The sequence below is a fragment of the Polyodon spathula genome, chromosome 3 (assembly GCF_017654505.1).
Source record: "Polyodon spathula isolate WHYD16114869_AA chromosome 3, ASM1765450v1, whole genome shotgun sequence".
NCBI lineage: Eukaryota > Metazoa > Chordata > Actinopteri > Acipenseriformes > Polyodontidae > Polyodon > Polyodon spathula.
The window spans coordinates 12,833,298-12,849,858 of NC_054536.1; the positions used below are offsets into that span (position 1 = coordinate 12,833,298).

Genomic DNA, 16,561 nt, shown 5'->3' on the forward strand with positions numbered 1-16,561 from the left:
AAACTGTCCAAGACTGTTGTTATGTAGGTTTCTTTAATAACAGTCTGGAACAGTTTAACACCAAACTATTTTTTCATTAAAAAGATTAAAAAACAAAAAAAACAAAACAAAAACAAAAAAAAAAAAAAAAAAAAAAAAACACTCTTTTAAATAACTCATGGTTACAGCTTTGTGATTATATGTCAGTATATCTTCAGAACTAATGGAATCTTACTAGTATGATCCTTTGCAAAGCAGCATTATATTTGACTAAAATATAAAAATGTTGACTGCAGAATTTTTTTTTTTTTTTTAATACCCAATTGCTTTGTTGGACTTGTTAAATTTCAGCAGTCATGGTGTTGAGTTTGTCTTGTTAAATTTCAGCAGTCATGGTGTCGAGTTTGTCTTGTTAAATTTCAGCAGACATGGTGTAGGGTTACAGTATGTTTTCTAAATTATGTTTAATTGGACTTGGAAATGAATGGAACTCCTCCCTATTGGCAACGCATCTATTTACATTATTTGCTATCAGGCATGTTTGTGAAAATGCTTAACGGTTAGCTGCCTCCTCCCCCATCTTTAAAAAAGAAACAAAAATTCATAATCTCAATCTGTCTTGAATATATGAGGTTCAGGGCGTGAGTTGCTGCAGCTCTCGGAAGTAAGTGGAAACTGGCTCTGCCTGTGCCTGTTTAATACACACGTTATCTGTCAGCTTCATCACAGTAAATGAAAAGACACAGAAACAGCCTCTATTCTAATAAGTTCTGGTTTACAAGGGCTCTGCTGCTCTGTATCTGTTCTATTTATGTTCTGATATGTAACACAGTTTTAATCCAGGTTGCTCAGACAGTTTGCCAATGCGATGCACTCTGGCATTGTGTCAAGTAGAAAAAGGTGCTGATATTGCGAAACTGTCACTAAGTCAGCTGATTAATGGTGTCCATATTTTGACACAGACATTTTGTCAACAGATGCTAGTCACAAGTGACACAACCAGTGTCAGCTGGTACAAGTGTTTATAGTGTAGCACATCCAGTGCATCAAGTCATGTAGGTGTCCATGTATAACAACATTTCCAGGGCACCCCCTTTTTTTTACTGTAACTTGTTCTTGTTAAAGGTGGTGTTAGTAAGGTTTTATATTCCCTTACCTCTCCTTAGCTTCAGTGGCATTTTCACTGCTCCCCTTAACAAATGCTTTCTTATCTCATTAGCAATGTTAAAGCCTTACCTGGACACAGCACTCATGTGTGAAGAGGCATTTCCTGGCTTACGAGAATCCAAATTTACCATATAATGTTACAATTTTTGGTTGTGACGTGAACCTTTAATGTTATTTCTTATTTATTTATTTTTCTTTCATTTTCTGTCCTGAACATATATTTGCATGTATACTGGATTCTAAGAACTAATATACAGGTATGTGTATATATATATATATGTGTGTGTATGTGTGTTATTTGATGACTCTTTGATGACATTTTGCAGTGCTCTCCTCATGCTTCCCCATATTTAACTTCCGCTTAGATCTTGTTTCTAAAGACAAAACAATCAGGGCCAAAATGATGCAATGGGTTTATGGGGAATATGGGGTTATCATTGGGGAATGGATTCAAGTAAAAATGTGTTTGTGGCAGAAATGGTGTGTTTCTATTTCCTCCTGCAGTCAGAGACCTGTTAGAAAGTGCATTCATAGACCATGACTAGAAATGGGAGTTTCAGTGAACAAGAACAAAGCATCTTGGGGACAAACTCTAATGGGAATGTAATTTCAGATTGAATGGGTTATAAACATGAAGTAATTTCAGATTGAATGGGTTATAAACACGAAGTAAAATGAATATGTCAAGGCATATTCTAATGGGAATGTAATTGCAGATCAAATGGGTTATAAACATGAAGTAAAATGAATATGTTAAAAGGAACTGGATTTGTCATGTGTCCTGTGGAACTGAAGTGGTTACTGTGTAGTGGACTCCATCAGTAATGGAATTTTTTTTTGGAAAAATTAAATAGTACAGATGTGTACAAAAGATAAAGTGTACAGTCACTTCACAGCAGAATCTTAAAAAGTCAGCCATATTAGGTCAGCAGTTAATTGAATCACGTTAGGCATGGATGATTTCTGTAACCTTGCACATATGAAGTCATTACCTCAAATGGTTTCTGAGATATGAGACTTTGACTCTGTGGCTACGGAAGCTTTATAAAATAACTGACATGATTTCCATGATCAAACTTCACCAACAGAATCACAGAATACAGCTGTGTACTGACTATGAAGCCTATAACTCAAAATGCTAGGGTTTTTATTTTTATCATCGGGAAAGCAAATTGCAATATGGCATCTAGGGGTTAATCTTTTTGGGACTGGACGATCATTGCACTTGAATGATCTGTTTCTATTCCACTATTCTTCCATCTTGGATGAGGACAAACAGCTAACTCAGAATGGCTGAAAAATGAACAAGGCACATTTACACAATAGGCAGTGTCTGTGGCTGATAAGCAGGCCATCTAAAACACCTTGAACAAATAATCCTAGTACCAAAAAACATTTTGAATGGACTTTGTTTGTTTTAACATACAACATAAATGTAGTTATTGCTTTGCCTTAAGTCTACAACTGCATTTTTACTGTTGAGTTGGCTTGCAGTTGTGATAGTTTGGTTTTGTAACTGCTATAAAGTCTATAAACCTCAATATCATCAGACTGGAAATATACTGTATAATAATAATAATCCCTTCTTTCTAGAAGAAAGGCTACCTGCTGATTGTGACATTTGGTACACTGTAAATCCTTAACAGAGGAACTGTCATTTACCAAATCTATCAAAGGTAATTATTTGCTTTACTGAAATGTATTCTTCTGGTTAACATGGACTAGAATGAGGGCCTTTCCCAATTTAAAATGTGTCTCAAGTGCTTTTGAACATGTAGCTGTTTTTATTTTCTTTTCCTAGAAATTCTGGTTTTATTTCTGAGAAAAGGGAAAAAGGCCCAAACTTAATCAACCCCTTAGGTCATATTTTTGTCTGAAGATTTATTTTGAAGGGTTAAGGCAGAGGTTGGACTCATCTTCATTTTATTTTTTTTCCAGCAGTGTCTTGTAAGCACCAGATTCTCAAATGATTATTCAAACTGTTTTTCAATTTCATGCTGTAATACAGCAGTAACATTGCAATGTTGACCTGCTTATGGGTTAATCTATTCAGCTATTCTACTTGGTGAGAGAACTAACCATGGGGAACAAAGTCTGCTGTTGTGCTATATTTATATATTTCTCTACTTGAAAAGATTCAGGTATTGCCTATTACTGATGGGCACAAACTCAAAATACAGTATTATCAAATTCAATCATTTTAACCCTGTATTTAATTGCCTTTACTTATCTCTCTAATGTTGTCTATGTTGGAAGACATAAGAAGGATACACTTCTTATCACCAATGGTAAAAGCTAATTGAAATTTTGACACTCCTAACTGCACCCAACCATGGTGATATATTTTGTGTATACAAAATAAATAAATACATGGCTTAATAGATTATATCCTAATTAAACACTGGATTCTATTTTAAATTTGAGGAATATACGTTAATATATGGTGTCTCTTATTGTATAAGAGATGTCATCTTGTGTTATTTTGGGGGCGAGAGGACCTAAAAGCGAAGCTGAGTTCTTCCGGCTGCTCAAACTGTGTGCAATGACGTCTCTTATACAACACCTTACACACAGTGTATTAACTTACTATACATCACAAACATGAAGACTGTAATCAGCAATATCTTTTAAATGAAACATATTTTTTATTTTTGTAAAACATAACTGTATGAAATGGAACTATGGGTAGTCTACTGTTTTTACTCCATATTTGTTTCTATGTTCTTGGTTAATCTTTGGTTGGCAGAATCTGATTTGTTAGTATTATATATATATAATTATCATGTCCGGATAAGTTTGTGATATTTGGTGTGTAAGTCCTATAAAGAACATGCTTAACACTATGCCCCAATTATACAAAAATGTACATTCACCGTAGTCATTTTTATAAAATGTATTTGGAATTCAATGACAATATAAAAGAAATCTCTTCATATAAAATACATTAGCTTGTATCCCTCCCCATCCCAAATGGATTCACTTGTTTAATAATGTCAAAACACACTCACTGTAAGCACTGATAAAGGCATTCATTTTTAAATGTGGTAATGGCAACATGTTCATACTGAAGTTACTCTTATCACCACCTCTCCTGAGCTGTTATCTTCAGTGTTGACTTCCTGGCTTGTCGCTCTGGAACACAGGTGCAGTATGGAGTATCCACAGTGAGGTCGATGAGACCTTATTTGGGTCGGGGGGATGGAACTTCTGGGTCTGAAGCTAGTGAGGGGTAACCACAAAGTCCTGCTGGCGGAGGATTCTCCGTGGCTGCTATTTTCCTCCACGTCTGTAGTCTTATCATAGTTCTGCATGTCCCAGTGAAGATTAACAGCTCTCCATCGCTTGAATACATTGTAAACTGCAGCTCCTTCATGAATAATTAAACCTGAAAGAAATCAATAAGTTAAAAAAAAAAAAAAAAAAGGTTTAGATGCGCACAATTTAAATCAAACGCAAGTCCTTCTTCAGCTGGATCAATTCTAAACTCTTTAACCTTGCTGTTGAAATGTAGTTCATGGTCTTTTATTGACAGTTCCTGGACCCATAAAACACCTTGAGAATTTATAGATCAGAACCCACTACAAAAATGCTGACTAATAGTAAGGAGAGGTTCTATCTGGTGTTAGCGAGGATTCCTGTGCTGGTGTTCTTTGCTCTTTGTGGCCCCATGATTGCAACCACTGGTACAGGGTGATAAAGTAAGTTTTGATTTTCAATGTTGGGTAAGTGATGGTATTACATTTGTGTAATGTTTGTTAGACCATATTACAGACTTCTTAGTTTGTAGTGAGTATTTTCATATTACACATGTTGGATAGCCTCACTCTACCTTATCATGAGACAGCTTAGGTGGATATTGCATTACTTTTGCAATTGATCAATCAATATTTTCATCAAAAAAGAGCTGTACTATTTATTGAATAGATGATTTTCTTAATATACAGTTTCACCTGTGGAAAATGATGCAGAACATGAAAATGTGGTCACTCCATGTGTGTTTGCACATGATCAGCATTAAGTTCAGTGGCTCAGAGACAAATCAGATGTTGGTTAAGGAGGACATAAACAGGGAAAAACAGGGCAACTCAACACCATATCGCTCAAGTTTTTAATGTGTCCCAAAGTGTGGTCTTCCGTATCTGGAGTTGATACCAAACCAGTTGCAATATCATGGGAATTTTGATTTTATTTGGAGACTTTAATTAATGGCCTAGGAACCGTCTTTTTGTTGTGTATAGTTTCCCACAGAAAAAAAACTGCATATTAGCACAATCAGCCATTCAATAAATGGCAAAGTACGGTTGCAAATTGTGTTCCTCATTCACATTTAAAACCAGTACATGAGAATAATTTCAGACAAGTGACCATCTAAAATGCAACATCTCATTTTCATTGGATTTTTATTGTTCACATATCAAAGGTAAAGAAGTTCTTGTAAACTGCCAACCACATTACACTACCTTTGCGCTGTCCATTGTTGTAAGTATCACAGCGTTACATTTTTAAACATATTAATGACTCTTTATATTTTTTTAATTACATATGCTGGTTAATAAATCAATGGAGCAACAGATTTCTCAGCATTTACTTGGGAGCGTTTTCCTAGTGAAAAACAAAATGTCTTCTAAGGCCGCAGTGTATCCAAATCACGCTCCCTCCTGCAGCAGTGCAGGTTTTCTGTTCCCACAATGCACCACTCATTTCAATTAGTGCAACAGCACTATTGCCGGAGGGAGCATAAACTGGACACACTGTGATGTTAGGAGAGATTATTGGAATATGTTTAAAAAATGCTGCGATATGGAAAATAGCAAAGGTAAAGTAACATGTTTCTTGATAATACTGCAAGGGGTTTTATAACACTTTAAGGGCTCTTCTAAAAGGTGACACATTCAACAGTGTTCTACCAGGTGTCAATTGATGATCAAGGCCAGTCTTTCTGAAAACAGATAAGATACCTAGAATGGTATGGCTGCAGGTATTTGTAGAGGAAACCTCTGATTACAGCAAAAATGTCCATAGCAAAACTTATCATCAACAAATATTCTTACCTATACACACTAAATCCATAAATCCATACATTCCATAGCAGATCTGAAACAGGACATCCCTCCTTTGCCACACTGCATTAGGACTGAAAGCAGACCACAGGAGCCAAGACACACTTGCTACCAGGAACAGGGAGCCCAGGAAGACAGCAATTATCTGAACCTTCTCAACCAGGGTTATTGTGATAGCCTGCCACTGAAAAAAGAGGAAACAGTCAATCAGCATCCTGTGTGGCCTGCCAGAAAACATCTCTGCTGGTGTCTTGTGTGGGTGGAGAGGATAGAAACATGGTGAGTTTTACTTGACCACCACTGATGTTTTTCATTTCTAAAGTTTAAAATGAATGCAATAAAAACAGTATTCTCTGCAGCGAAGTTGATGGATCTGTTTCCATGTTGATTTTCAGTTGTTTTATTTTTATTTTGTTGTTCCAACCAAATCAGTTCAGTTCAATTTCAGCAAGCCAGCATTATTTAAAAGGTCAATCTTCCTGATGTATTGAAATCAACAGTTTTACCGTGTTTTTAATAATATAGAGATGCTGGGGGTTGCAGTATGGAGGAAGTGGTTTTTAAAATTTAAAAGGACAGTTCTAAGATTCTAGGTTTGTAATGAGGAATAACAACCACTGTACTCAGAACCTGGCTGGCTGAGACAAACCGTAAGGGTTGTTATATGCAATAATCCAAATTTGGATACTTATACAAATGAATGTTTAATGGGTTTTTGAACAAACATGCAGCAATTATAATCATGTTATATTAGTACAAATATTTCATCTCTCAACTTTCTGAAATTAATTATGTACTATACTAGTTCTGTGAATACACTAAGAATCACAAATGATATTTGGATCGCTCCCGGTAAAAATACATATGTGGAATGTATATAGACTACGCTGTCTCAAAGGTCAGCTTTTTGATAAAATCCACTGAATCCCAAGCTATGGTAGAATGTAAAAGAAACAGCAAGGAATGATATTTTATTGCAAAACTGAATGTGATTCTGGATTGCCTGTTTTATAGGGGATGTTGCTTTTCATATTTTCAGTATGTATTATTTTCAGAAATTGATTTAATTTAATAAAAAGGAATTGCTCACAAGAGAAGTTATATCTATTATATTATTCCATCGTTCTACCAATGACACTGCTGAGGTGAACAGCCTGGATAGTGGTTTTCAAACCTGGACCTGAAGTACACCCAACAGTTCAAATTCAGTTCAGTTCAGACTAAATCTTTGTTTTCCAGTACATTACAAAGCACAAAAAACAGCCTCTTTAAGGCTTTAGAGTTTCTTTAAGGTTCTGTTCATCACAAGACTGCATTAAAAAAAAAAAAAAAAAAAAACAATATAAATAAAAATGCTCCACCTTATTCTTCTGTCCCAATCATGAGTTAAGAAAAAAAAAAAAACATACTGTACATTGTGTTCGGTTCTAGACTTGAATTTACCAAAAGTTATATTAAAAATAATATATTGCATCAAAAATATATAATACTATTTATTCTCCAGTAGGTTATTGGTTGTTTTATTACCAAGACTTTGGAAAGCTTAAGGCATTTCATAATAATAGCTTTGGCACCATACCGTTATCAATTTGGTGGTCTGTGGTCATTCTTAAAAGGGCAAGTCTATAAGTCATACTGAGGACAGTAGCCATTACCAAACACTTGGCTTAAACATGAGAACTTTAACATTTTCAGATCAATACTTTTCATAAACAATGAGGACTATCATGCAAGCAAGCAGCAGGGCATTTTGTTCGTTGCGCTTATGTGTTTTGGTAATGTCAGGATTACAGGTGATAGAATCACACTTTGGTTACCTGACATGGCCTTTTCATTTTGATTGCGATTACTTGGTATCTGTAACAGCACAGCTCACATGTCCATGACCCCCTTTCACTGATCCATTTTAAAAGACATTGCTGATGAGTGTATCTCACCGACCCATCACAGCGGCAAGGATTCAGCAATTCTCCCTGAAGACAGAAAGACAACCAGTGAAAACAAAAAACAGACAATGTCGAGAATAAGATCATCAATCATCAATATCATCATCAAACTGTATCTTTAGAACCTCTCATTTTGCAACGGTTCCAGTTTTTGTAAACAGTAACCAGTCTCTATTGAGTGTAAATCAACCCTAACTTTAAACAATATGGATATAACTGTAGAAAAGGTAGCAGTTTCTTTAGGCAAACATGTCTGCTTTTTGCTTTTATTTGTGAAGCTATACATTGATTCAATGTGACTGCATAGCACATATTCCCAATTTCTCCAAAAGAAATAAAATTCAATTAGTCAATAAATGCTAGATCTGCCAAGTCTCACAATTTGGGAGCAAGAACCACGGCAGCTTGATTGGAGAATAATACAAATCCCACTACGAGGAAGAGCAGGCTCACATTGCATTACAGACAGAAAAATAGAAATCTGTCTTGAAAGCACTTACCCCTCAAATCTCAGTCTTGTAAAACTGACAGCTACCTTTTTATAAATGTATTATAAATATACTGTTAGGGACAAAGCTCAAAGCTCGTTATCAAGAATTCAATTAACTGTTTAGAGGGTGCATTAATGTATTCTAATTTCTCATGCTGTTGCTTAAATAAAGAGAATATCTTAAAAAAAAAGAAAAAAAACTCCTTGAAGTTTTGTGAATAGGGCCCATTATTATTTCTGCAGTTATTATACATTATACACTGTCACAGCCTTTACAACCAACCGCTCTGTTGCCATTTGATATGTCACCATTCACCACAGCTTACATTTCTGTAGTGTATGAAATGGAAGTAGTTTAAGCTGAAAAAAAAAAGTTTTCAATCACTACTGATAACTAGAGAAGAGAACAAAGTAAAAACAATATGTTTTAATAATATATTTTATTCATAAAGTAATGGTGTATAATAGCGATGATTTGTTTTTAAGTGCAGTGAGGTAAATGTTCTTGTCGTTTATTCAAATTCAGATTGCTTACCTCTTCCTACACTACACTTAAAAACAAATTATTGCTTATTAGAAAAATTTCAGTACCATCAGCCAATCAGCTTCCAGCTCCAGAGAGCTTCTATCAGAGAAACATTTTTATACAAAGTATGTTAGTAAAGTGGTCTTGAAAATTAAATGCTATATTAATGTTGTATACAGTGCATTTTTAAACATATGCTGGCAGTGTGTAATATGATGGGCTACTTTTCTCTGTTGGCTAATGGAGAAAATAAGTTTAACAGCCAAATTGGAGTCAGTCAGAATAGAATAATACGATTCTACTGCTACTGGGGGCTTAGGGGACCCCTAGCCCTCTGTCTTTATTCTGTCTCCCCATTTTTTTTTGGCCAGCCACCACTGCATAAGCTATAATGAGATCTTTCTCTCTTTCACCCCTCACAGTTAACCCTGCTGTACAATGTGTTCAGATGTTGAGTGAAATATATTCACTTTGTACATTGTGGAATCTCTACTCTATTAATGGAGCCTACTCTCCCTCCGACCCAAGATGTGCCCCCCCCCCCCCCCCCCCCCCCCACCTCCAGATGCTCTTGGAATATAGGGAGGCGGGATTTGCATAAACTGAGTTCTCAGCTTCAAGCAATACCAAATACTGTACCTATTTCTTGGTACACATGTACAAAATAATAAAACATACACAGGTATATTGAACAATTTTTGTCCACTATTCACTAAAACAGACTAACTAAATATTTAACAGAAAGTTGTTTTTTTTTCATTTATCTACACATCCTACCCCACAACTTCCAAGTGAAAAAAATATTCTAGAAATTTATAGAAAATTAATTAAAAATAAAAACTGAAATAGCTTGCTTGGATAAGTGTCCACCACCTTTGTAATAGCAATCCTAACAAAGGAATTTTCAAAAAACAGATTGAAACTTGATAAATAAGGGGCCAGTATCTTTTACAATATTGAATCACTGAATTTATGAAGCAGTTTATTTAAAATGAATATATTTAAGTTAGAGATATTTTATTTTTGCTTTTCACTGAATATGCTACTTTAAGGATGCCCTTGCCAAAACACATCTCTATCCATATGGTTTGTGCAATACATTTTTGGCACAAAAAATGAGGATGATGTTGGCAGCTAAGTCTCCTGCAGACAAACCACAAGATCACACTGACGTCTAAAAATGTCATGGTCTGTGCTGACAAAAATGCTGTCTTTGATTCGATAGAATCAAGGTTGCCCACTCTACAGTGACATTTTTAAATAACCTTGTGTAACTGAAAGATCCCAGGATGTCAGCTTAAACAAACAACACAATGGGGACTTTGATCCTTTACAGATATATGCAGGCAGACCATTATTTGAGAAATGTAAAAAAAAAAAAAAAAACAACCAAATAAAAATGACAACTGACACTTAAACCTAATAAAACCCCTGCAGATTTTATTATTATAAAATGTTTAGAAACTCTTTAAAATGTAATTTTCATTTTACTAAAAAAAGTCAGTAGGCCTACATCATTAGATTTTTTTGGGGAAAATGAGTATTTATTGTACATTAAAATGAAAAGATTAAAGAAATCTTTAATAAGAATGTTTAGAAAACTGATAATAAAAACAAATTATCAATGACTAGAAGTATTAACAGGGTGCTTCATTTTATCAAACATATTATTCTCCACTTTGATGTTCTGTAATTACCTTTTCTTGTCTATGAACCACATGATCTATTATACATTGTTCCATGACTTTATTGATTAAATAGATGCTAAGGAAAATATCCCTTTGTAATGAAGTATCCCATTAAGACTGAAGAAAATGGATTTTCCATCTAAGTACTATTTCTCTTGGAGATCTAATGACAGCAGTTTAACTTCTTCCACCCCATTGAATAGCTTATTTCAAAGTCACTAGCAAACAAGGATGTTTTATTTATCATTTGTTGTATTTCTAACATCAATCAAACTCAGTTGAGCAGTTGAATCTTAAGATAAATCCTCCAAATTCATTATCAGTGCTGGCACAATGTGTCAACAGCCCTCTGCTCACCACCTGCAGTCTTGTGCCAAGGGGCGCTGGAGCTAGGGGTGCTTGGGGTGTGATAGCACCCTCTGGCTTTGCATGGCTTCCATCATAAACACGGGTTACAGTTTTGTTCAATGGTTTTCAGCACCCCCACTTTAAAAATTGTTCCAGTGCCACTGTTTGTGCTGCCAGTCTACAACCCAAGACTCATTATGAAAGCTTCTAAATTGTGTTTGTGCTAGCCTGTGATAGGGACAGAACTTCACCCTGTAGGAACATGACATAATCCTATAGCCTAGTACTTTGAACCGGTAAAGCCAGTGCATTCTCAACTAGGCTTCCAGCTGCCCAAGTCTTTCTTGCCTCTCATGGGCAGTGATTAAATGCAGTTTCTTCACAAAGCAGTCAGTTCAGTTTTTTGTACTCCTTCCTTGAAACCAGCCTTCACTATTCTCATCCTTCCACTGTAGTGCTGAATCATGGGGGCCCCAAGCCATAACAGCAACAAACCACAAAACTCAAAACATATCTGAATCTGGCCTTATAGTCCTTGTATTTCATATTAACTTGGTGCTAAACCAGAAGTCATTTGTCCATTCCTGCATGATCTTAAAAAAAAAAGCACTATAGAAAGCACTATAGAAACTATGCAAATACAATAAACATCAAATAAAGCATAAGCCAACATAAATAACAATAGGATTCCCAAAATATTGTGTTGGCATTTAGTTATGAAATAACATATTGAAATAATACATGATATGCTCTTTGTGCTTTTTGGTACACTTATGGTGTTCATAATTTTAATCAAAAAGGCTTCTCCTGTGCTGTGCCAGGCCAGCCCCACTCTGTACCATTGCAGTGGAAAGAGGTTTAAGCAGTAAGATGAGACAACTGTGTCACTCTGAGTGGTTTTATTTATATTTCCGGATACAGTAAAGTCTGTGTTAAGCTGCTTTTATCTGAGTACAGGAGCTGCTCTTCAGTTATAGTTGTCTGGCATAAATATATAAAAGTATCCCTGGAGCTTCACCTAAAGAGAATGAGTAAATATTTTGTATAAACTCATTCTACTTTTGTTCATTAACAAATAGACTGCACATCCAAAGAGCATGCTCTTTCATTGTAAAGTAATACTTTTGATTGGTTTATAGGCAATACATTACAGGCTTTTAGTCATTTTATGATTTGGAATAGTGCAACAAGTGAAAGGCTTCAACTGATTATCCATTGAGACAATCAGTGGAATCCGACCAGTTAACTAGGGTTCATTGCAATGGAAAATAAATGAAGAAGACACTTTAAATCAAGGTAAATAACATTTTAAGGTTAAGAAAAAAAGCAAGGATTATGTCTAATCAGGAGCTACAGGATGTGATGCTCTGGCCTCAGCAGTCTACTCTGTGGTCCAAAAAAAAAATCATATGGTGTCAGCTTCCTTGTTTAAACAGTGAATGTATTTTAGTCCTGGTGTCCTGGACAAATTCCAAATACAGAATATAATTCTGGACTAGCTAAAATCCTGCTAATCCAAATTCTCAAACAAAAGCACAAAAGAGAACATCGGCATTCCTATAAATAAGGTGCTGAATTTCAATAGATGATAATAATAATAATAATAATAATATAATATAATATAATAATAATAATAAATAATACTGAAACCCCTGTACTGTAGTTGCTGAGCTACATGCCTAAGTACTACAGTAAATGCATTACATAGGAAATGCCTAACCCTAACCCTATTGTTCTTTCAACTGTTAATTTTATTTTATGTGTTGTTGTTTTAGTTTAAGAGCTTGTGAAGTCATTCGGCTACAGCACGATGAAACATGTCGCTGTGTTGTGTACATTACGTTATAGTTTGTTAGATTTTGTAAATATCTTTATACTTTAGAAAATATGAAATATAGGCGTACTTATAATATAATATATTATATATTATATATATATTATCCTATATATATATATTCTTTTTGAGAATATGACGTACACATTAATCAATCTGTTATGATTCAAACAATATGAAACCGATGTATTCGTTAGTTAGGAGCTAATTAAAGTGGACGTTAGCTTTTACTAGGTGCTGTCTAAGGTACTGAAAAACTCCTCGACTATCAGACTCTGAGTGTTTAATTAAACTGTATAAGAGACAATCGCCCCCCTATTAAAAAGAATGAAAGAGTACCTGCTCTGAGCCTTGAAAGCAAATTCTGCAGCTTGTAGATGGGCTGCTGTTCTCACTGCTGCAGTCAGAGTGTGATGTGTCCGCCTTACTGGGACTCTCCCCACTTTCCTCTTGCACCTTTTCACCACTGTGTGCACAGCGACACTTGTCTTTCGAGTCGCCGCATCCACTGCGCCCCTCTCCCGGGTTTAGATCTACACCAGACCCTTCTCCGGCATCTTTCTCGTTCTCTTGGGGAGCCCCGGTGTGGTACTCTTCTTTCAAATCACAGCTACTTTGATTTGAATTTGTAGCACCTCCCTGCGGGTCTGGTTCTGTAGCGCTGCAGACCGGACCCGCCTCTGCCTCAAAGCTCATATTAGTAAGAACACGGTTAAAAAATAGCACATCCCAGGGTTGCAGAATCCAACAGAAAAGCCCTTAAACGTTACAGCAGTTCGTCAAAGTTATACAAACCGACACTCACTTCCGATCTCCTGGCAGGTTCATATCCAAACAGACTGCAGAGTGCAATGGAGCGCTCGCCGGAAAACCGACATCCTTGGAACGCGAATGTCTTCACCGGAGTCGCGTTCCCAAGGAAACATGGAAATTAATAAACGCAGAAACTTTCCAAGCACGGGTACACGAGCCTGTCACACAAGATCAAAATGCTCAGCCCAGCCTTCTGCTAGGCTCACATTGCTGCGAAACGGTTTGAGGAAGGCAACAGATTGAGCTGGGAAGCGCACATACCGGGCTGACCGTAGGTACATTTTACTGGAACCATCTATGAGTGCAGGGGGAGGGTCTGGACAGTTCCCGGGACCGGTCTGCTACTGACCCAATGACACTAATGGAGGTGTTGTTCTGTCTGTGTGTGTGGGTGTGTGTGTAGAGGGAGAGGGAGAGATGTAGAGAGAATAATGAGAGAGAGTAATGAATAATGAGAGAGAGAGAGAGAGAGAGAGAGAGAGAGAGAGAGAGAGAGAGAGAGAGAGAGAGAGAGAGAGAGAGAGAGAGAGAGAGAGAGAGAGAGGTCTGTGCATGTGGTTAGGAGGGCGGGGTGATTGATATTGGATATACTTTAAAAAGCAATCTATTTAATTTACGTTATATGGACACAGAGACTGGTTAAATCAAGCACAGATGGAAAAAAATATGCATCTGGCATACTGTTATTGTCTGTGACACCATACTGAGCATGTCATTTCCACTAGAAATCTAAAATAGAAAGATAATTATAGAAAACAATATGCCTTTACAAAAAATATCTATACAAACTAAAACATGTACAGTCATTTTGAAAAAAAAAAGCTCTTTAAAAGTAGACTATAGATATGCCAATCATAACTGAATTTGATATAACTGAAGATATATTTACTGCAGAAGCCTAAACAAGTTGCTATATAGAATTTACAAAATATTTCTAAATACTAAAACTTTTTTCTCTCCTACAAATCTTTGCATGACAAGATATAATATATGCCATATTTATGTAATGCCTTCAGATATCTGTAGTTTTCTTCTGTTGGATTTCTAAACAGCTTGCAAAGCTAAATCTATAGAAAATATCACCCCCCCCCCCACACACACACACACACACACACACTAATTATTAATCTAATGTGGTCCCTTCTCATACATTTCCCAGATACATTCACTTGGAAAAAGCCTTTAAATAAACTGGGATCACAGTATTACTTTCCCTTCAATCCCATTAAAGAAACACACATTTCAAATTGGACAATTGGACATTAGAGATAAAAGTCTGGGCATCAGCTGAATGGATGTTCTACAATGTAATCACCCGGGTCAGGTAATAAATATAACTAAGAGTGGGAGACTGCTGAATCATTCACATCCATTTAAAGCCAGGTATGATGTCAGCCTCTCCCTGCAAAGATGCCAAAAGATGCATTGTTGCAGCAGGGTACACATTGTGTTACCAGCAGGTCACAGACACCTGTGTATTCACTGTGGATACAATGTGCGGCATTAAGATTTAACAGAAACCTTTACAATAAGAGATATACATATTTCCAAGATTAAATAATCAGTGTATATTGGAACCTTGCTCACTGTTAGCCCAGTTGCAAACTCATGTGCATTTTAATGGAGTTTCATAGGATGGCATTGGAGTAGCATCTGAATAACATATGTTTTGTTGTGATTTTCTAATTAGGTGTGCAGTCCTGAAGATTGGAAGAAAAATTGGCCACAGATTGCATGTAATGCATTGGGATTTATATACTATAGACAAACCCAACTGTGCATTAATTTGTGGTCACAATCATAATTCTGTATTCTGAAGACATTACCATTCAGATCTGTTGTTAAATTAATACAGTCCTTTAGAAAAGTCCTCTTCATGAAGCCAAAAGGCATCGCGTAACAAAACGAGTCTGCAGTCCTCTGTGGATGAGTGCCATTTCCTGTCAAAGTACTGATAACATACCTAAGCCTTGCCACATGACTTAGCTTATTATAGCTACTTGCTTTGTTTTCAAATTGCACTCAAGTTTCTTTAAGTCTATGGCTGTTCATTTGTGTACATAATGTACATTTCTATCACCACATTTTAACTTATTTTATTTACAGGGGATTAAGCCAAGTACTTTCCAGTTGAAATGTCTATGCTGTCTGGAAATACATTGTATGGCATTTAACAAGTATTTAGCGTGAACCTGGCATGTGTGGATATGTGTAACGCACAAAAGAACACATTAGTCAAATGCTTTTTGAGCTGTGTGCTATTTTATAAAAAATAAATAAATAAACGCATTCCATGTTTCAAATCAATAATTTCAGTAATTACATATCCCAACTGAATCGTCTTGATTATTCACATTAGCACTTTCTAGTCCTTCTTAAATTATGAAAAAAAAAATAGGGAAAAAAACTCAATTAATTTGTTGTGCAGACCATATCCTTTGTGTGATAAATTAGAACATAACTGCAAATAGTAAAATATATATATATATATATATATATATAGAGAGAGAGAGAGAGAGAGAGAGAGAGAGAGAGAGAGAGGAGAGAGAGAGAGAGAGAGAGAGAGAGAGAGAGAGAGAGAGAGAGAGAGAGAGAGAGAGAGAGAGTGGGTAAGTGAGAGAGTAATGAGTCAACTATTCGAACTAATTGGGACTAGTTGCATAATCGATTTGTATGGATAATCGAACAGGAATTAATAACAATGACTGTA

At 35.9% G+C, this 16,561-nt stretch overlaps 1 protein-coding gene across 1 annotated transcript; it reads right to left on the minus strand.

The window, feature by feature from the left end:
* Nucleotides 1-3,847: 3,847 nt before the first annotated feature.
* On the minus strand, nt 3,848-14,266 carry LOC121308171 (E3 ubiquitin-protein ligase MARCHF11-like). Its single transcript, XM_041240449.1, has 4 exons — nt 13,378-14,266; nt 8,024-8,179; nt 6,198-6,390; nt 3,848-4,531 (listed from the first exon to the last, which is right to left on the minus strand). The coding sequence occupies exons 1-4, from the start codon at nt 13,732-13,734 to the stop codon at nt 4,206-4,208; spliced, it is 1,032 nt and encodes a 343-aa protein (XP_041096383.1). The 5' UTR covers nt 13,735-14,266; the 3' UTR covers nt 3,848-4,205.
* Nucleotides 14,267-16,561: the final 2,295 nt, after the last annotated feature.

Bases quoted from the DNA above. Each gene is read 5' to 3' on its own strand.
- LOC121308171 (XM_041240449.1), bottom strand. From the start codon at position 13,734: ATGAGCTTTGAGGCAGAGGCGGGTCCGGTCTGCAGCGCTACAGAACCA. The intron at 8,180-13,377 runs GTACTCTTTCAT...TTCTGTCTTCAG, and splicing joins GCTTTCAAGGCTCAGAGCAG to GGAGAATTGCTGAATCCTTG. The intron at 6,391-8,023 runs GTAACCAAAGTG...CTCTTTTTTCAG, and splicing joins AAATGAAAAGGCCATGTCAG to TGGCAGGCTATCACAATAAC.